General features: G+C 43.7%; 2 protein-coding genes across 2 annotated transcripts; one reads left to right on the forward strand and one right to left on the reverse strand.

Moving 5' to 3' along the window:
• Window positions 1-13,434: 13,434 nt before the first annotated feature.
• On the forward strand, window positions 13,435-15,720 carry LOC138642818 (uncharacterized). The gene is made up of 2 exons (XM_069731345.1): window positions 13,435-14,135; window positions 14,283-15,720. Exons 1-2 carry the CDS (start codon window positions 13,789-13,791, stop codon window positions 15,166-15,168), a joined length of 1,233 nt encoding a protein of 410 aa, XP_069587446.1. The 5' UTR covers window positions 13,435-13,788; the 3' UTR covers window positions 15,169-15,720.
• A 1,565-nt stretch (window positions 15,721-17,285) lies between these two features.
• LOC138642819 (pneumococcal serine-rich repeat protein-like) lies at window positions 17,286-20,266 on the reverse strand. Its single transcript, XM_069731346.1, has 5 exons — window positions 19,998-20,266; window positions 19,825-19,911; window positions 19,470-19,665; window positions 19,160-19,319; window positions 17,286-18,387 (listed from the first exon to the last, which is right to left on the reverse strand). Exons 1-5 carry the CDS (start codon window positions 20,040-20,042, stop codon window positions 17,286-17,288), a joined length of 1,590 nt encoding a protein of 529 aa, XP_069587447.1. The 5' UTR covers window positions 20,043-20,266.
• Between the last annotated feature and the right edge of the window lie 1,509 nt (window positions 20,267-21,775).

The following is a 21,775-nucleotide window of genomic DNA, read 5'->3' on the forward strand; positions in this document are numbered from 1 at the left end:
GTTTGCGTGGGTTTCCTCCGGGTACTCCGGTTTCCTCCCACATTCCAAAGACATACTGATAGGGAATTTAGATTGTGAGCCCCATCGGGGACAGCGATGATAATGTGTGCAAACTGTAAAGCGCTGCGTAATATGTTAGCGCTATATAAAAATAAAGATTATTATTATTATTATTATACATTATATTCTGGAGGGGCTACATTATACCCTATGAGGGGGCTACATTATATTCTATGGAGGGCTGCATTATACCTTATGAGGGGGTTGCATTATACTCTAAGGGGGCAACATTATATTCTGTGGGAGGCTGCATTATACTATATGAGGGGGTTACATTATACCCTATGAGGGGGCTACATTATATTCTATGGTGGGGACTACATTATATCGTATGAGGGGACTGCATTATACTATATTAGGGCTGCATTATATTCTATGAGGTGGCTACTTTATATTCTATGAGGGGGCTACCCCAACCCCTGCTTCATAATTAAAGGGAATCTGTCACCTCATATTTCGTATATAAACTCCGGCAACCGCCATCAGGGGCTTATCTACAGCATTCTGTAATGCTGTAGATAAGCCCCCGATGTAACCTGAAAGATAAAAACAAGTTAGATTATACTCACCCAGGGGTGGTCCCAGTTCCGGTCCGATGGGCGTCGCGGTCCGGGCCTGGCACCTCCCATCTTCATACAATGACGTCCTCTTCTTTGCTTCCTGCCGCAGCTCCTGCGCAGGCATACGTTGTCTGCCCTGTTTAGGGCAGAGCAAAGTACTGCAGTGAGCAGGTGCGTATGAAGATGGGAGGCACCGGAACCGGACCGCGACACCCATCGGACCTAAACCGAACCGGACTGCGCCTGGGTGAATATAATCTAACTTGTCCTTTTAGGTTACATCGGGGGCTTATCTATAGCATTACAGAATGCTGTAGATAAGCCCTTGATGGCGGTGGCCGCAGTTTATATACGAAATATGAGGTGACAGATTCCCTTTAAGACATGTACTTCCTTATGTTATACCCTGATATTAATGCATTTTACCGCACAATTGATGGTCTTGTTTTTATTTCTATGTAGCTACATAGTGGGCCCCAAGAATGATTTTCTCTGGTGGGCCCAAGGTGCTCCAGTCCGACGTTGATCACTAGTGTAAATCTCTCGCCAAGTATGAGATAAGGATATCAGAGGAGTTCACCTACTTTCTTGCATAAATATGTTCTAAATGTACACTGCTCAAAAAAAATAAAGGGGGCACTTAAACAACAGAATATAAATCAAACTTCTGTGAAATCAAACTATCACTTAGGAAGCAACACTGTTTGACAATCAAATTCACATGCTATTGTGCAAATAGAATAGAAAACAAATGGAAATTATTGGCAATTATCAAGACACACTCAATAAAGGAGTGGTTCTGCAGGTGGGGACCACAGACCACATCTCAGTACCAATGCTTTTTAGATGATGTTTTGGTCACATTTGAATGTTGGTTGTGCTTTTCACACTCGTAGTAGCATGAGACGGACTCTACAACCCACACAAGTGGCTCAGATAGTGCAGCGTATCCAGGATGGCACATCAATGTGAGCTGTGGCAAGAAGGTTTGCTATGTCTGTCAGTGTAGTGTCCAGAGGCTGGAGGCGCTACCAAAAGACAGGCCAGTACACCAGGAGACGTGGAGGGGCCGTAGGAGGGCAACAACCCAGCAGCAGGACCGCTACCTCAGCCTTTGTGCAAGGAGGAACAGGAGGAGCACTGCCAGAGTCCTGCAAAATGACCTCCAGCAGGCCACAAATATGCATGTACAAGGATAATGGTGTGCACTCAGGTCAAGGACACGGAGGTGCTGGTAAAACAGACCGTGTGGTCAAGTCAATAGTAGAAGAAAAAATACCGCACACTCGAAACTGGTATGATGCAAAAGGTATATGCCAGATTTATTCACGAAAACAAGTCAACAATTGCCACTGTGATAATTCGTAGATAGAAACCCGACGTTTCGACCCTCCCAGGTCTTATTCATGGGGTTACTTAGCTCTTTTGATACACAGACATAGGAGTGGCAGTGATAGAAGGCAAGACAATGGTCCTTTTAAGGCATAACCTTATAGTGGGTCCTGGAGGTCCAATCCAGGACAACACAGCTGGGCGCGGGATGCGCTGCTGACCCCCGGACACAGGACAGAGCAGGACAGCTCCACATGCTGCGGCCCACCCTAAGCAGGATCCCTCTATTTATGCCACAGGAGCATTCACTGGACCCATTATAAGGACTTCTTTATATACTGCGGCTCACCCTAAACAGGACCCCTCTACCTATACCACAGGAGCAATTACTGGACCCACTATAAGGTTATGCCTTAAAAGGACCATTGTCTTGCCTTCTATCACTGCCACTCCTATGTCTGTGTATCAAAAGAGCTAAGTAACCCCATGAATAAGACCCGGGAGGGTCGAAACGTCGGGTTTCTATCTACGAATTATCACAGTGGCAATTGTTGACTTGTTTTCGTGAATAAATCTGGCATATACCTTTTGCATCATACCAGTTTCGAGTGTGCGGTATTTTTTCTTCTACAAATATGCATGTGTCTGCATAAATGGTTAGAAACCGACTCCATGGGGATGGTCTGCGTGCCCAACGTCCACAGATAGGGGTGTGCTTACAGCCCAACACCGTGCAGGACGCTTGGCATTTGCCACAGAACACCAGGATTGGCAAATTCGCCACTGGCATGCTGTGCTCTTCACAGATCAAAGCAGGTTTACACTGAGCACATGTGACAGAAGTGACAGAGTCTGGAGATGCTGTGGAGAGTGATCTGCTGCCTGCAACATCCTTCAGCATGACCAGTTTGGCAGTGGGTCAGTAATGGTATGGGGTGGCATTTCTATGGAGGGCCGCACAGCCCTCCATGTGCTCACCAGAGGTAGCTTGACTGCCATTGGGTACCGAGATGAGATCCTCAGACCCCTTGTGAGATCATATGCTGGTGTTGCTGGCCCTGGGTTCCTCCTAATGCAGGACAATGCCAGACCTCATGTGGCTGGAGTGTGTCAGCAGTTCCTGCAAGATGAAGGCATTGAAGCTATGAACTGGCCCGCCCATTCCCCAGACCTGAATCCAGTTGAACACATCTGGGACATCATGTCTCTCACCATCCACTAACGTCACGTTGCACCACAGACGGTCCAGGAGTTGGCGGATGCTTTAGTCCAGGTCTGGGAGGAGATCCCTCAGGAGACCATCCGCCGCCTCATCAGGAGCATGCCTAGGCATTGTACGGAGATCATACAAGTACGTGGAGGCCACACACACTGCTGAGCATTATTTCCTTATCTTGAGGCATTTTCACTGGAGTTGGAACAGCCTGTAACTTCATTTTCCACATTGATTTTGAGCATTATTCCAACTCCAGGCCTCCGTGGGATATTAGTTGTGATTTACGTTGATCATTTTTAGGTTTTATTGATCTAAACACATTTCACTATGCAATGAATAAAGATTTACAACTGGAATATTTCATTCAGGGATATCTAGGATGTGAGATTTTAGTGTTCCCTTTATTTTTTGAGCAGTGTATTTAATAAGCAGTCAAGGGTTCAAACATACTTGCAAATGCTACTAAAATGTCCTAGAGACTCTCCGTAAAATGGGAGAGCTCACAGACAGCGGAGCCAGAAAACCTCTCAGGCTTCCCTTATATTTACTTCCACCTATTCTTGCACTTCCCTCCATCCCAGGATCCTGGCATAGTGTCTGCATAGCATGTAACTGCAGCGCCCCAGGGTCCTGGTCGTTGCAGTAATATCATTTTCCTCTTGGGGGAGTGATGTTACGTTTGGAGGCAATGAAGGAGAACTCTTTGTCAGGTAACACAATGCATGTAACACTCCAGACCAGAAGGGGGAGCTCTAAGCCTGTTTAAGGTGAACTCCCCTATAAGAACATCCTGATCTGGAGGGAAAAGGTTCAGTTCCTGTCAGGAAGACAGAGGGAAAGGAGGCAGAGGAGCCATGTAGCCTGACATGCTACTGCTCCTGGGAAAAGAGACATAGAAAGCAGAACATATTGCAGCAAGCGTGAAGGAAAGCAAAGCAAAGGAGAGGATATCAGAGGGAGATCAGCCAGGAGCAGGCTGCTTCCTTCTGAGGTGCAGAAATCCGGTAGCCAGAATACCGAGGGAGTAAGGATCTCTGCGCTTTACTTCAGAGACTGGCAGGACAGCTAATTGCAAGTTACCTGTCTGCACCTACACCCAGGAGGCACGGTGGCACCTCTCAGAGGCCGGGGTGTGCTAGAGTCCCTACAAACAGCCTCAAGCCACCAGTCATACGGGTTTTGTCCTATCCATCCAGAGGACAGGGGGAGAGACATAACATCTACAACAGTTGTGAGGACCTTATGAGAAGCTTAGCAGTGTGGACTACAACACTGCAGCGCAAGGGAAGGCTACTGATTTCCACCTGGATAAGGGGACTCTGGAGTTGCCTCCCTGTGGTCTGTGCTCTGGACTGTGGATGCTGAAACCTTCAGTAAAAGGTAAAGAGACTGCAACCTTGTGTCCTCATTCTTCACTGCGCCTCACACCATCCACCATCTACACACTGGGAAACCCTGGGGACATACTTCACCTGTGGGAAGGTATACCATCTAGCTGCCATAACATCACCCCAGCGGACCCCTTAGCAGCGTTGGTCACCCTGACCGAATACCACAGGTGGCGTCACAAACATTTCCCCTTTAAGGACCTTTCCCTTTATACACGGACGTCCCGAGGGCCACGGAGCGGGTCAGCCACCATGACATCCCCCTTGAGAACCGAAGGACCCAGTACCGAGTACCCATAGCCCTTGAGAGCAATCCATTACAAACAAGGGGGGCATGTAGCCTGTTACAGTCAGAATCTTAGATTGCAGAAATTGTTTCCAACATAGAAAGAATGGAATGTTTACCTGTCTGTTTCTGATTGTTGTTCCTCGGCTCGCTAAACACATTAGATACTTGTCAGCTGAATGTTTGGCTGACAGCCACCTTGACGAACTTTCCCATTAATAGGGGCGCTAATTCAGTTGATTCTATAAGAAAGCCGCAAGCTGAAAAGTCGGCCAGCAGATTATCTCCAGGAGAATACAATTGGCAGTCAAAAATCAGACTTGACCCCAAACCCATTGAAGTCTCACTGAACCTGTCTATATTGCCTGGTTTGACTGACTGCAGTCTAAAGGGTAAAGTTGCCTTTATAGGGCTGATTTCAGTGTACATAGGCTTCTTCCCTTACCTGTCTGTTATTGTGCACAATTACATAAATCAATACCCAGTGCGGCTGGTGTGTCAGAAGCTTACGTGGGACACTCTGCAGCATCGCCGGGTTTACACTATCATAGTGCATGCTGTTCTATATGCATTAGGTTGTGGTACCGATGCTGTGAGAGTATGAGACAAACATGACAATAGTTTCATAGCTTTTCTCCTATATACAGTGACCGAAAATATAAACGCCACACTTTTGTTTTTGCTCCCATTTTTCATGATCTGAACTAAAAGATCTATGAGTTAAAGCTAACCTGTCAGCAGGATTTTGCTAAGTAAACTATAGACAGTGTCAGGTAGCCGCTGTTAAACTGATTAAAATGATACCTGGGGTGAAGAAAACCATATTGTAGTTCTTGTGTGATCAGTGTTAGAAGTTTTCAGCTAATGATACAGTTAGGTCCATATATATTTGGACAGAGACAACATTTTTCTAATTACGGTTATAGACATTACCACAATGAATTTTAAACAAAACATTTCAGATGCAGTTGAAGTTCAGACTTTCAGCTTTCATTTGAGGGTATCCACATTAAAATTGGATGAAGGGTTTAGGAGTTTCAGCTCCTTAACATGTGCCACCCTGTTTTTAAAGGGACCAAAAGAAATTGGACAATTGGCTCCAAGGCTATTTCATGGACAGGTGTGGGCAATCCCTTCATTATATCATTCTCAATTAAGCAGATAATAGGCCTGGAGTTGATTTGAGGTGTGGTGCTTGCATTTGGAAGGTTTTGCTGTGAAGTAAACATGCAGTCAAAGTAGCTCTCCATGCAGGTGAAACAAGCCATCCTTAAGCTGTGAAAATAGAAAAAAAACCATCCGAGAAATTGCTACAATATTCGGAGTGGCAAAATCTACAGTTTGGTACATCCTGAGAAAGAAAGAAACCACTGGTGAACTCATCAATGCAAAAAGACCTGGGGGCCCATGGAAGACAACAGTGGTGGATGATCGCAGAATAATCTCCATGGTGAAGAGAAACCCCTTCACAACAGCCAACCAAGTGAACAACAATCTCCAGGAGGTCGGCGTATCAATATCCAAATCTACCATAAAGAGAAGACTGCATGAAAGTGAATACAGAGGGTTCACTGCACGGTGCAAGCCACTCATAAGCATCAAGAATAAGAAGGCTAGACTGGACTATGCTAAAAAACATCTAAAAAAAGCCAGCACAGTTCTGGAAGAACATTCTTTGGACAGATGAAACCAAGATCAACCTCTACCAGAATGATGGAAAGAGAAAAGTATGGCGAAGGCGGGTACAGCTCATGATCCAAAGCATAGCACATCATCTGTAAAACAAGGCGGAGGCAGTGTGATGGCTTGGGCATGCATGGCTGCCAGTGGCACTGGGTCACTAGTGTTTATTGATGATGTGACACAGGACAGAAGCAGCTGAATGAGTTCTGAGGTATTCAGAGCCATACTGTATGCCCAGATCCAGCCAGATGCAGCCAAACTGATTGGTCGTCGTTTCATACTACAGATGGACAATGACCCAAAACATAAAGCCAAAGCAACCCAAGAGTTTATTAAAGCAAAGAAGTGGAATATTCTTGAATGGCCAAGTCAGTCACCTGATCTCAGCCCAATAGAGCATGCATTTCACTTGTTAAAGACTAAACTTCAGACAGAAAGGCCCACAAACAAACAGCCACTGAAAACCACCGCAGTGAAGGCCTGGCAGAGCATCAAAAAGGAGGAAACACAGCGTCTGGTGATGTCCATGAGTTCAAGACTTCAGGCAGTCATTGCCAACAAAGGGTTTTCAACCCAAGTACTAAAAATGAACATTTTATTTACAATTATTGAATCTGTCCAATTAATTTTGGTCCCTTTAAAAACAGGGTGGCACATGTTAAGGAGCTGAAACTCTGAAACCCTTCATCCAATTTTAATGTGGATGCCCTCAAATGAAAGCTGAAAGTCTGAACTTCAACTGCATCTGAATTGTTTTGTTTAAAATTCATTGTGGTAATGTCTATAACCAAAATTAGAAAAATGTTGTCTCTGTCCAAATATATATGGACCTAACTGTATGTCCGTGCTCCGGGGAGGGACTGTAGGCAGAGTCTTATATTCCTGCTATAAGCCAGAGAAACCAAGGAGAGACCTGCCCACAGATCGCCCCGAAGCACAAACTGTCTGTCTCTCTCTCTGTCTCTATGATGATCAACATGTTTGTGCTTCGGGGCGGTCTGTGGGCAGGTCTCTCCTTGGTTTCTCTGGCTTAGAGCAGGAAGATAAGACTCTGCCTACAGTCACGCCCCAGAGCATGAGCATCTCATTAGCTGAAAACTTCTAACACTGATTACACAAGAACCACAGGACGGATTTCTTCACCCCAGGTATCATTTTATTCAGATTAACAGCGGCTACCTGACAGTCTAAAATTCTTCTGACAGGTTCACTTTAAGGCATACCTGTGTAATAATTATGCTGTGCAATCAGAATCTTGATGTGCCACACCTGTCAGGTGGATGGATTCTCTCAACAAAGGAGAAGTGCTCACTTAGGCCAGTCTCACACGTCCAGATAATTCTGGTACAGGAAAAATCGGTACCGGAATTATCCGTGTCCGTGTGCCTGTGCGTTCATGTGGCACATCAGTGTGGCACACATACGGCACACGTGTGCCGCCCATGTGCCAACTGGGTACCACATGGAGCATGCAGGAGACAGCGCTAGAGATAAGCGCTGTCCCCTGCATCTGGTGCTGAAGCCGCCATTCATATCTTCTCTCCAGCAGCATTTGCTGTAGAGAAGATATGAAAAATCCTTTTTTTTTTTTTTGTTCGTGTTTAAAATAAAGATCCCTGTCCCCACCTTCCTCCCACCCCCTGTGCGCCCGCCCGCTGTTAATAAAATACTCACCCGGCACCCTCGCAGCTTCCTGTCCTCGCCGCAGCTTCTCCTGTATGAGCGGTCACGTGGGGCCGCCCATTACTGTAATGAATATGCGGCTCCACCTCTATGGGAGGTGGAGCCGCATATTCATGACTGTAATCGGATTTTTCATATCTTCTCTACAGCAAACGCTGCTGGAGAGAAGATATGAATGGCGGCTTCAGCACCACGAGGGTGGGACAGTGCTTACTGTAGCGCTGTCTCCTGCACGGCACATGGACTGCACACGGACAACGTCCGTGTGCGGTATGTGTTTTACACGGACCCATTGACTTTAATGGATCTGTGTAATCCGTGCGCTCCCACGAACACTGACATGTCTCCGTGTTTTGCACACGGACACACGGTCCGTGAAAACACGCTGACATGTGCAGAGACACATTGATTTCAATGTGTCTACGTGAGTCAGTGTCTCCGGTACGTGAGGAAACTGTCACCTCACGTACCGGAGCCACAGACGTGTGAAACCGGCCTAACACAGATTTAGACATTTGGTGGACATAATCTTAATTCTTTGACTTATGCTCATGAAAAATGGGAGCAAAAACAAAAGTCTTGCGTTTATATTTTTGTTCAGTGTTTATGCAATGTTATCTCTATAGCACTCAGTGCTCTTAATCCTTTATTGTATACATTTTAAAAAAGCCTTTCACCCAAGTACTGTGGTTAAACAGCCAACACTATTATGATAGCAACTTCATTGTATTGTCACAGTACGAAGAAGGAAGAAATGATCCAGCTCCAGGTATGTAATGGATAAAACCAGTGATTTTTTTATTCCATCATAAAATAAAATGTCCAAATCATTTTTTTTTTCACTTTTTTTTTTTATCTAATCAACATCCATGATTGAAAAAATAGGGGGAACATGGGAGGAAAAAATAAGGAAATACTATCACCAGACGTGTTTCGATCAGAGCATGTTCTTAGACTTGGTGTGAATAGGTACCATTCTATGGGAAGGACTTTATATAGCAACCACACTCATTAGGAAACAGGTGTATAGAAACTAATTAGTAACAAAAGGGAGGGGAAAAGACAAGACAAAAAAAAGCATATAGTGAATATAAACATATAACAGTGACTGGAAAATAAAAATTAAAAACAATGAATGCAAATGAAATTAATAATGTAACATGGTTTCCTTTCTGAGGTTTAACCCAAGAGGAACCCGTGTATCCAGGGAAAAGATCCAGAAGTCTTGTCTGTTATGCAGTGTGTCGCATCTATTACCGCAACAAATTTTCTTGTGACTGTGTTCTTTCGCATAAACAGAAAATCCTGTTTTTTTTCTGTTATGTATGCTGACAAAATGTTTGGAAGTGTTGGACATTGTGTGTTAAGATGGATGTTCAATATCGTATGGGTGTTCTCTTATCTGTGTTTTGAGTTCTCTAGTTGTTGAACCAACATACTTTAAGTTGCAAATGTTGCATTCTACTATATATATGACGCAGTGTTACAATTGATAAAATCCTTAGTTGGATATGCACAACTGTTGTTACTATTGTGAAATGTAGACTTTTTAATTACATGTGTACTGGTTTTACAGGTGATAGAACCGCCTTTGTGAAATTCACTTACTGATAACCAATTTTTATTGGTAGCGGTAGAATATCATTCATAGAGACTGGATGAAAGACGATTTCCTATAGTAGGAGGCTCCACTGCCAGGTAGGGAAATGTAGTATTAGTTCTATCTCCCTAGTATATAGAGTTATGCTCAAAAGTTTACATACCCCGGCAGAATTTGTGCTTTCTTGGCCTTTTTTCAGAGAATATAAATGATAACACCAAAACTTTTTCTCCACTCATGGTTAGTGGTTGGGTGAAGCTATTTATTGTCTTACTTACTGTGTTTTGTCTTTTTAAATCATAATGACAACTCAAAACATCCAAATGACCCTGATCAAAAGTTCACATACCCTGGTGATTTTGGCCTGATAACATACACAGAAGTTCACACAAATGGTTTGAATGGCTACGAAACCTCCTGTGACATGTTTGCTCGTGATCAGTATGTGTGCATAAAAGCTGAGTGAGTTTCTGGGATCCAGACAGACTCTTGCTTCTTTCATCCAGCCACTGACGGGGTATGTAAACTTTTGAGCACAACTGTATCTATAACTGATCACTTCTAGAACACATTTCCCACTTTTTCCCCGATTTCTACACAGTAACAGGACCTCCCTTTTGTTCTCCGATGGAAGACAGTATCCTCAAAAGTTAATTATATTACAGCGGTAATATACCCTAAAAGGCCCCTACGGTAATTATATCCCCAATTGCCACAATTAACAATGTACGTTCCTCATTCTGGCCACCATACGGTAATTGTCTCCTATCCTGGCCCCCTTCATTTAATAATATTCCCTATCCTGGGCCCCTTTATTTAATCATAGTTCCCATCCTAGGCCCCTATGTTGCCCTGACCTGGGCCCCTATGTTGCCCTGTCCTGGGCCGCTATGTATCTCCTTCATCCTGGTCCCCTATATATACTCCCCCCATCCTGAGCTTCTATGTATCCTCCCTATCCTGGGCCCCTATGTATCTCCTCCCCCCCATCCTGGTCGCCTATGCTGCCCCATCCTAATCCACTACTCTGCTCATTCACAGAGGAAAAAAGCAATTCTTATCTTCCTGCACTACCTCGGCGTCCTCTTGCGGATTTATATCTGGCATGGACCGTGCTTGTTAACATGAAAGCCGACCCATCAGAGGGCACGTGCTGATGTCAGTGAACGCCGCATAACAGCGACATTTAAAGGCTGCCGTCCAGCCGTGGTCAATATCACCACTATGCACCGTGCACTGAAGTCAGAGCATGGCACATAACAGTGACGTTCAATGACAGTGATGCGCATGGCCTTTGATTGGTTGACAGCCTTTAAACATCAATGCTATGCATTATGACGTCAGCGGGCGGTGCATATCAGTGACGCTCCCGAAGGCCTTCTTGACATTAGTTGTATGCGCCACCTGCAGAAGTGCTCGGCCTCTCATTGGCCTGTGGTCATTCCAACGGCCATGGTTACTGGCGGGCCCACACTATATCAGAGCAGGGGGCCCATCGAGGATCCGAGGCCAACTGGAGGATCATCCGGTGTCCTTACGGGCCAGTACAATGCTGTGTGGGCACCTAAGAAGCATTATTGTTATAGCGGCACGCATAATATTGTGGCCGTCAAAGGGGCAAAATGGAGGCAATGTTTTCTAGGGCATTTGCACAAGGCATTCATATTTTCAAGGGAGAAATTTTAACATCTAGAGGGCAAAAAGGAGGCATTAATATTATTGTATAATGGGTACAGTGGTGGCCATTAATATGTGGGGCAGTAAAAGGTGAGCTGTTATTTTGCTAATCAGCAGGTGCAGTAATAGAGACACTTATGGCAGCAGTGGCTCAGTATTGCGGTATTAGCGGGATGAGGCGTTTTTGCAAGTTATGAATAGATGGGGACAGGGGAAATGTGAGAAGTCAAATGTGTCTTTGTTGTAATCTCTGCAGACAAATGGCTGGCAGATGTCATGTCGGTCTGGCCCAGGCGGAAAAGACGGGAAAAATGAACGATTCCATTAAAGAATGTGTAAGTCACCATCTATAACTCTACGGTGGTCACTTGTATGTTCTGCAGGACTGGTATCTACCAATCTATGTCACCATATGGCAGTATTATCAGTGTGTCATATTTATAATCAGGGTTACCCTTTAGGGTCCCACTCAGATGTTTCACCCTTTCTCAGCTGAATCCCTAGCTATGCCTCTGCTTGGAACTGATCTAAAGTCGACAGTCTAGATTGTAAGGGGTAGAAGAATGGATTAGATGTCATACAGTAAAACTATTATTCAATGAAGTAGTAGTTGTAAGGGAATCAGTCTCCATTAATTTTACATGTAACAATGTGCTCTGTTCCTCAAAAGTTTGGATGGAATTCATACCAGGGTTTTCCACTTCAGAGGTATATGATTCCGACATGTGCATGAGGTAAGTAGGCTCATCATCTGTGTTAGGAACATCTCATTTAATGATCAAATTTGTAGCTAATTTGTTCACATCCAAAATGGTTTGGAAAATATTGAACTTATTGGTGGGTGAAAATCCCTGTCATTTGGAGAGTAATTAAATCTGGGATTCTGACAGAATATAGATTTCCAGGTTCCATATGGGTGTATCTAATATCTGCGTTTTCTGCTGCGTTTTGGGATCCTCTCGTGTTTGTGCTTTCCTCCTTTTTTGCCATTTTTTTGGAAACGATTCCTGTTGGAAACACATAGTATCTTGTCTATCATTTGAAAAATCTCCTGTGGAACCAAAGGATAAATTTGAGTGTTCATCTGAAGTAGTTATTAGAGAAAAATCTGTATTACTCTCTGAGTTTTCAAAACTTTCTCTAATAAATATTTCTATAGAGTGATGGTTATTGCATTTTTTTTTAGAATGGACACAGGTTTTTTCCACCAGTGATAGATTCTGTTTGAAGCATAATCTTCTGAATCCCTTTTAAATTTAGATTTTTTGATGTCCATTATAATAGATTCCAGTATTGTCCAAGCTTGGATAAAGGATGCTGGAGAGCATCTGAAATGCATAGCTATTCTCCTGGTAATAATTTTGGAATCCAAATGTTTTAAATTATTTTGCTTATAAAATCAAGTTGTTTTTTTTTTACTGGAGACTGGAAACAACTATCTTCTCTTATGTAGTGGGATTCCCATTTTATGATGGATGCAGGCCCTACCTCTTCTACCTACATCTATGAGACATTCATATTATATCCTGTGGCTATACAATAAAGCTTATATTAAAAATATGAAGGCTATCTAAGTTATACTATTTTTGTTTCAAATCCCATGTCTTTCCTTTGTTTTTATACAGTTTTGTCTTGGGGCTGAACTATATTAATTACTGCAAAACCCATATAGCAAGCAGATTTAGTTACTTCCAACATGACTGATGTCCCATGTGAATTAAGCTTCTTAGAAGTCCTTATTTTTCAATTAATTGTGCAGTGTTATAGGCGATTAATTCATTTGTCTGACACATTATTGATGGATAAATAGTTAATTACTGTTAGCAGATCTCGTTTCATACTCTACAATCAAGTGTGTCTGCTGCATAGTAAAACTGGATTGGGAGATTTCTATCAAGGTAAGGGGCTTTTCATACTGCAATTTAGGCTACGTTCACATTAGCGTCATGCGACGCTGCGTCGCCGACGCAACGCACGACGCATCGGAAACGCACGCAAAAACGCAACTTTTATGACGCAAGCGTCTGACGGATGCGTCGTAAAACGCAGCGTTTTCGGTGCGTTTTTGGTGCGTTTTACCAAAAAACGCAGCGTTTTACGACGCATGCGTTGGCAAACACTGATTGGATCTTGAGCCACAATTTAGTGTCTAGACACTAGATAACACCACCAATGAATAGAAGAGGGTGGGTCTAGTGTCTAGACAATCGATAATGTCACCAATGGGTAGATGGGGGTGGGTATTAATGTCATAGTGGTATATATACCCCGGCATACCTTATTTCCAACCATACAGCATCAAGATGGATCGTTCCATGGAGAGTATCTACCTCACTTTTGAGCTGGAATTAGCCCTTGCTATAGCTTATGCTTTTGCCTGTCATGAACAGAGGAGAAGAGACAAACTACGGAGAAGGAGTCGGCGGCGTTTTTGGCTTCACCCTATAGTGGAAGTCCGAGAGAGTCGTGGAGCGTACCATTGTCTTTTTGGCGAATTAAATGAGAACCAGGACAAATACTTAGAATACACCAGGATGTCAAAAGACAGCTTTCGATATCTGCTGCGTCTGGTGGAAGGAACCATTTCCAGGCAGGACACGCAGCTCCGTAAATCGATTTCCCCTGAGGAGCGTCTGCTGGTGACTCTACGGTACGTAATGGAATGTGAAGGATTTATATGTTCTAGCCATTTTTTAAATTAACATGTTTTTGTTTTGCGGGGTGGGGGATTGTAATTAAAAATGGAAAATTCATTCATAACAATTAAATTAATTATATTTATTTTTCTTCTTGTCAGTTTCCTGGCTACCGGAGAGACATTGAGATCACTGCATTTCCAGTTTCGGATTGGAGTCTCAACACTGTCGGGTATTATTGCAGACACATGCCGCGCATTGTGGGACAACCTCCGGGAGGAATTTTTGCCCATCCCTACACAAGAAATATGGCATGCCAACGCCCAAAAATTCCACAAAGTTTGTTCTTTCCCTAACTGTATCGGAGCTGTGGATGGGAAGCACATTAGGATTACCAAGCCGTCAAGAAGTGGATCTCTTTTTTATAATTATAAAAAATACTTTTCCACTGTGCTGATGGCAATTGCTGGTGCGGACTGCAGGTTTCTCGCTGTGGACATTGGAGCCTTTGGTCGTGCAAATGATTCACGGACATTTAAGGAGTCTGATATGGGCCAAAGATTGTACAATAACAATTTTAATTTCCCCCATCCACGACCTCTTCCCAACACTGACGGCCCGGACCTGCCATTTGTTGTTGTTGGTGATGAGGCTTTTCAAATGAGTGGCAACCTACTGAAACCGTACTCCAGTCGTGGGTTGGACCGTACCAAAACTATATTTAATTATAGACTGTCCAGGGCCAGAAGAACTGTGGAGTGCGCCTTTGGCATCCTGGTCTCCAAATGGCGTATATTAGGATCCGCTATAAATTTGAAAATTGAGACAGTGGATGAGGTGGTGAAGGCGTGTGTGGTTCTCCACAATTTTATTATTGATAAAGAGAGAGTCAACGTGGAACTCGATGAACACATACAAAATCCATTGCCTGATTATCAAGCTCATCCTCTGCGGACAACTGTGGAGATTGCTCATATGAGGGACCAATTTGCTGCATACTTTGTTTCCGATGTTGGCCGTGTTTCATGGCAAGATGAAATGGTCTAATTCTGTATGTTTTATTATGATGTCATGTAAACACTGTTGTGTTCATCATTTAACCATCCTATGTATGGTGATTCTATGGTTATTGTTTTAATGTTCCCTGGATGTATAATGTGTTGTGTTTTCAAATACACTTCTTGAGCCTTTCAGTTTTTAAAAAAAAAAAATTCATACGTTTATACATATTAATAAAATTTAAAAAATCCAAATTTATTGAAATTTATTGAATTTATTGAAAGTACTAATGTGTGTGCCACAAAATTTGTGTGTTTCATAGTATTGAGGCATAACATAATCGGCTCCCACCTTGTCAACCATTTTTAATCCTGCAGACTATTTGCATATGGAACAAGGCTTGACAAGGAGGGAGACGATCATGTTTGCTAAACTCTACAGAGTGAACACTATTGTACTCAGGATGCTAGAATACGTCCAGAGTCAAATAGTGGTGACACTGTCAACATTGCTTCCATCTCACCTGAACAATATTCTTAAGGTACATTTAATAAAACTATTATCCACCGATACCGACCAGTGATACGACTGGACCGAGATCGTTGTTTAGTTGTCGCATGGTTGCTGGAGAACTGTCACACATACAGCTCCCCAGCAACAAAAAAAGAGCAATCTGTGTAATGCCACACTCACGATATTTACTATTGTTAATGTAATGTTAATTACAAAAAAAACCTTAAGGCCCCTTCACATTTAGCGACGCTGCAGCGATACAGACAACGATTCGGATCGCTGCAGCGTCGCTGTTTGGTCGCTGGAGAGCTGTCACACAGACCGCTCTCCAGCGACCAACGATGCCGGTAACCAGGGTAAACATCGGGTAACTAAGCGCAGGGCCGCGCTTAGTAACCCGATGTTTACCCTGGTTACCATGCTAAAAGTAAAAAAAAACAAACACTACATACTTACCTACAGCCGTCTGTCCTCCAGCGCTGCGCTCTGCTTCTCTGCTCTCCTCCTGTACTGTCTGTGAGCTGGAAAGCAGAGCGGTGACGTCACCGCTCTGCTTTCCGGCTCACAGACAGTACAGGAGGAGTGCAGAGCACAGCGCTGGAGGACAGACAGCGTTAGGAAAGTATGTAGTGTTTGTTTTTTTTACTTTTAGCATGGTAACCAGGGTAAACATCGGGTTACTAAGCGCGGCCCTGCGCTTAGTTACCCGATGTTTACCCTGGTTACCAGTGAAGACATCGCTGGATCGGTGTCACACACGCCGATCCAGCGATGTCTCCAGGGAGTCCAGCGACGAAATAAAGTTCTGGACTTTATTCAGCGACCAACGATCTCCCAGCAGGGGCCTGATCGTTGGTCGCTGTCACACATAACGATTTCATTAACTATATCGTTGCTACGTCACAAATAGCAACGATATCGTTAACAATATCGTTATGTGTGAAGGTACCTTTACACTACGGTGTGTGAAACGTCCATCGCCGTCAGCTTCCCGTACTGTGCCAGCCCTAAAGCACAGCACAGCGTTTAAGGCAACGGTGTGCTCAGCTTTACGGGCGGGAATCACAGTGTCAGTGCGGAAAGATGACGGCGAGGGACTTGGTAGACACCTTTTTATATTAGTGGGGTATTGTAAACTTTTTATTTCAGTGATTAAAACAGTGCACTACCCAATTTTCCCTTGTTTAAAACAAAGACATCGCTGGATTGGTGTGAACTCACCAATCCAACAATGACAGCTTCTGATAAGTTACCCAAAAAATATTCCAAATCATTTGCTGATAACCAAAAAATCACAGCAGGGGCTCAATCGTTTTACGATTTCAGAAAAGACAAAGTTAAAACAACTATATCCATACTGAAATCGTTGTGTGATGGTACTTTGTAAACGTGACATATTGAGCAATGCTGTTTGTGTTTGTAACATCTGAGTACAATGAACGACAGCCATATAAGAAAATGTTAAAAAAAATAGAGATAATATTGTCACACATTGCACATCTGGTGTTACAAAGACACGATTTGTGTGTACGGCGCAAGGTGTGATTTGGTGCAAACTTTATTTGAGACAATAAAAACCAAATTTTTTTTTTTAAAAAATATAACAAATTTATTTTGTGTTACAAAAAAAAAAAAAAAAAGGGAAACCGGTTTTAAGGGGTGCCAATGTCCGCAACAAAAGGGGATTCATATCCCCCAGTTTTTTGTGATGAGGAGACCGAGGAGGAGGAAGAGGGGGAGGAAGCAGCATACTCTATGACACTAGACGGGATGCCGACATCAGTCCAGCCAGTGGATGGTGGTGGCGAGACTGCAACAGAAGCAGGTGAGAGAGGAGGAGGGACGACCAGTGTCCTTGGCTGGCTACTCCGGCTCTGGGTCGACCCAGGCTGTGTAGATGGTGTACTCCTGGTTGACCCAGGCTGGGTAGTGGGTGTACTCCGTGTAGACCCAGCCTGGGTACTTGGTGTGCTCCGGGTCGACCCAGGCTGTGTTCTGGTGGTACTTTGGGGAGCAGCCATAGCCAAGGACGTAGTGCTTGTGGTCGTCATGGTCTTCTTCTTCTTCTTTTTCCTCCTCTCTCCCTCTGGGTGGGGGTCGGCTTCCCGTCTGTGCCCCCTTGAAGGCCTGTCAGGCTCGGAACTTTGGGGCTCAGTTCTGTGGTGGCGGTGGCGGCGGCGGTGGCCCTTGGCACGCGGACCTCTGTGGTGGTGCTCTGCAGCAGGAGTCGGAGTCATGGCAGCCAGCGATGGTACTGCGGGCATATTTGTCGCTGACTGCATGACCCGAGCCTGCTGCAGAGCACTGACATATAAATTGTTGCAGCCCTGCATGAACGAAATCTGGAGTTCCGGCGTAAGATGTTCCACCATGCCGTTGTGAATGGCACTAAAGAAATGTTTTGCCGGCCTCGAGAGATCCGTTTCGATGTTTTCAAGACGCCGTTCGATATTGCACATTTTATCGCACAGCGCCTTGAAACCATTCTGAAATACGGTACTCAGATGTAAAAATTCGGACATGGGCGCCCTGTCCGAGGCCCGCTGATGCTGTCGGGAAGACCCAAAGGACGGAGCAACAGAGGCCTCGGCCAGAGGAACATCTGATGGACCGGCTGCCGGTTCGCCAGATTGTGTTGTTGCAGACCTGCTCTCGCTGTGGGATGGCTGCGACAGTTCAGATGGCGCTTCACAAAGGACCGCTCTTGAGGGTCGTCTTGAGGATTGGACAGTCTCGCGGGTGCTGCTGTGTGTTCTGTGAAAACATAAGGAAACCATTAGTATAAAAAATATCACATTTCACATGCGTCAGAACATTTTACCGCCAGGTATCCATTACCGCCATTAATATTACACTATTTTTAATATTGACACTGCATATGCACCATCAATATTAAACAAAAGGTATTTATTTAATTCTAAAGAGTCACCCATGTTTTTAGTTTGCAACGCCAGACAATTATGCTTAGGTTGGAACTGCCATGACGTCACGGTCATGTGAACGAGACGTCATCACAGGTCCTGCGAGCTGAGCAACCATGGGAACCTAACCAGCTTTGCAGTGGAATGTATGCCGTATCTATTATATTTAACTTTATTATGTATAAAAAATCGTAGATACACCTGGCAAGTGTGAGAAGATAAGAAATGAATAAAAAATTCAAGGTCAACGAGTGGTGAAAAGTTTAAAAAAAAAAATTTATTAACTTCAATCAAAAGCAGAGGATGAAACATCTGCACAATACAATAAAAAAACTATCTACGCGTTTCAGGTCTGATGTTCCCTGTCACCTGAAACACGTAGATAGAGTCTATTGTATTGTGCTGATGTTTGATCCTCTGCTTATGATTCAAGAGGAGAAAAGTATGTATTTTTGCACAACTCTGTGAACTAGCCTTTTTTTACTTCATTTATATACTTGGTACTTGGCAAAATAAATGGCTGGGCAATAAGCAACGTGACTGGAATGTAGTATGTGAATATGCATGTTGTGAAAACTAGGTGTGTGAATAGGTACTATACTTACTCTCTGCTTTCAAGGACCGGTCGCAAGAACTGCAGTATACGGTTATGCTTGTACACCGAGGTCCTTGAAGCGCCAGCACCACTACGAGCCTGTCCCTCCTTTTTCAGGCCCCTCTTGAAACGGTCCTTCATGGAGCGCCATCTGGTCCTCAATTGTTTAACTGTGTATTAAAAAAAAAAAAAAAAAAAAAAGGTTTTAGATAATATATCGAAAAAGATTACGCAACCGTGTGCAATCCCAATCAAAGACATCACAGACGGTTGTGTAATCCTGGCATGATGGGTCACAGCACTATTTTTTAAATACTTACGGAAACTGGCTTTGGCCTTGGCGTTAGCGCTGTCGAAGCCATCCCACAGCGTTTGTGCCACCTCCAACCACAGACGCCGCAATATGCCCTGGTCCGCGTGCTGGGGGTCACGGCTGTCCCACAACGGGCCCCGTGCTTCTATTGATGCCACCATTAGGTCAATGTTAAGTGGCTCATCCAGGGCCCGTTGTGAAACCTAGAAAAGAATGGAAAATATGAAGGTTTGAAAGAGAAAAAAATTGTCCCTATCTCCTCCACCGACACCTACTACACACAACACCACACCCTCCCACCACCCCCCCAATAACCGCAAAAAAAAAAAAAAAAAAATTAAAGGTTTGAAATAAATACTTACGCTCCGTCCTGCAACCACAGCTTGGCCCCGTGGTCCCTGCTGCTGCTCCCTCTCTTCATCCTGGTTCTCCTCCTCACTTGAAGAAGCCTGCAAAATAGTTTAACAAAAAGTTGAGTGACCCATCTACAAATGACAGCGAAAATATAGCAAGCAATAGTAGATCATGTACTCACCGGACTCCTCAGCGGTGGGGTGCCGGAATCACTGCCGCTGGCCATGACTAATTAAAGCAGTTCTGAAATTAACAAAAAAATAACATTGACTATGCTCCTATGCACTATCATGCAATAAATAATATTAAAAAAAAAAGGCATTTAAACCACAAATAACATTGCACTCCAACTGAACTAACGATGAGCAAACTACACTGCCCCATTGATTAGATTAAAGAAACAATGGCAGAGACAACCCAATGCCAGAGTACAAAAGGCTAAAGATAAGAAAATTAACAAGTACACAATGTAGTAATCCCAAAAGATTTTTAAAAAAAAGAAAAATTACAGTATGCACGGATCAACACAAAAAACACAATATGTAGTTGTAATAAAAAATATTTCAACACGAAAAAAAGTAAGGGCAGAAACATAAATACTTTACAATGAAACCAACAGTGCCGGAGACAATAGAAGGGGATACAACGCCATACATCGCAACCAGAAACATACAACTATGTATTTACACAACCACAGTGCTGAAAATAATACACAAATTGCAATAAAAATGTAATAAAAGGCCGCAAAATCATTCTATACTACCATACTTTACAAAACAACCGACAGGGCCAGAGACAATGAAACGCCATCATATAACGGAAGAATAAAACAGCACAACTGAATACAAAAACAACACCAAACCAAAAAATGGACACTAAAAATCAATCTTGGAAAGAACACTAATCAAGGCCGCAGACAATGAAACGCCATCCTATACACAATGCCGTACATCAAAACCAGACCAAAAAGACCACAATATCTTTAGCCACAGTGCAGAATATAAAACACTACTTGCAAAAATAATTGTAAAAACATGTAGAAAATGCACATAATCATTCTATACTTACATCTCTGGACAGCGGATGAGAAGACAGTTGCTCTGATGTGTCTGGTCTGATGTTGCCTGTTGTGTAGCCGGCAGCAGAAGTGACAAACAATCCTACATTTTCTTTATATATGGGGGATGTTTTTCTCACTGTTTGCACTGTCTAGACACTGTCTAGACACTTTTTTGTTTCATTTTATGTTACGACGCATGCGTCGCACAACGCATGCACGACGCACACCCGCGACGCAAGTGCGTCGTCAATACGTTTCAATGGGAAATTGTAACGCATTGACGACGCACGAGCGACGCGCGCGTTTTTTTGGCGCTCCGAAAATGCAACATGTAGCGTCTCTCGACGCCACCCAGGTGCGGTGTTACGACGCATGCGTCGTGCGTTTTACTGAAAACGCACGACAACGCAACGCATGCGTCCCCAATGATAAAGATAGGGACGCATGACGCATGCGTTGTTGTGCGTCGGCGACGCAGCGTCGCATGACGCTAATGTGAACGTAGCCTTACAGTGTCAAAAGAATATAAATGTTGGGAGGATTTCCCAGTATATGTGTCTAATAAATGCCAATGTTTGGGTATATAGTGGTATCTGTTACCCAAAGGTTTTTATAGTTAAAAGGTGAGCTTATGGACCCCGAATGTTGATACAGTAAGCAGGGAGGCGTGTGGACAGCATGGGCAGGGCACACTCATAAATCTCAGGAGCAAAAGGGTCGATGAAGTGGAGCCCAACAGGGATTGGAGCTCATAAAGGAAAGTAAGCACAGAAGGTAGAGAATAGAAAGTGGACAGTCTCACTCCCAAGACACAGGGGTGTGTATAAATGGGCCTTAAATGGGTGTAGGAAAATAATGTCATTAATTCACACTGGGTAACTTGCAAAAACCGACGTGGA

Source organism: Ranitomeya imitator, chromosome 6 (genome assembly GCF_032444005.1).
Source record: "Ranitomeya imitator isolate aRanImi1 chromosome 6, aRanImi1.pri, whole genome shotgun sequence".
In the NCBI taxonomy this organism is placed as follows: Eukaryota; Metazoa; Chordata; class Amphibia; order Anura; family Dendrobatidae; genus Ranitomeya; species Ranitomeya imitator.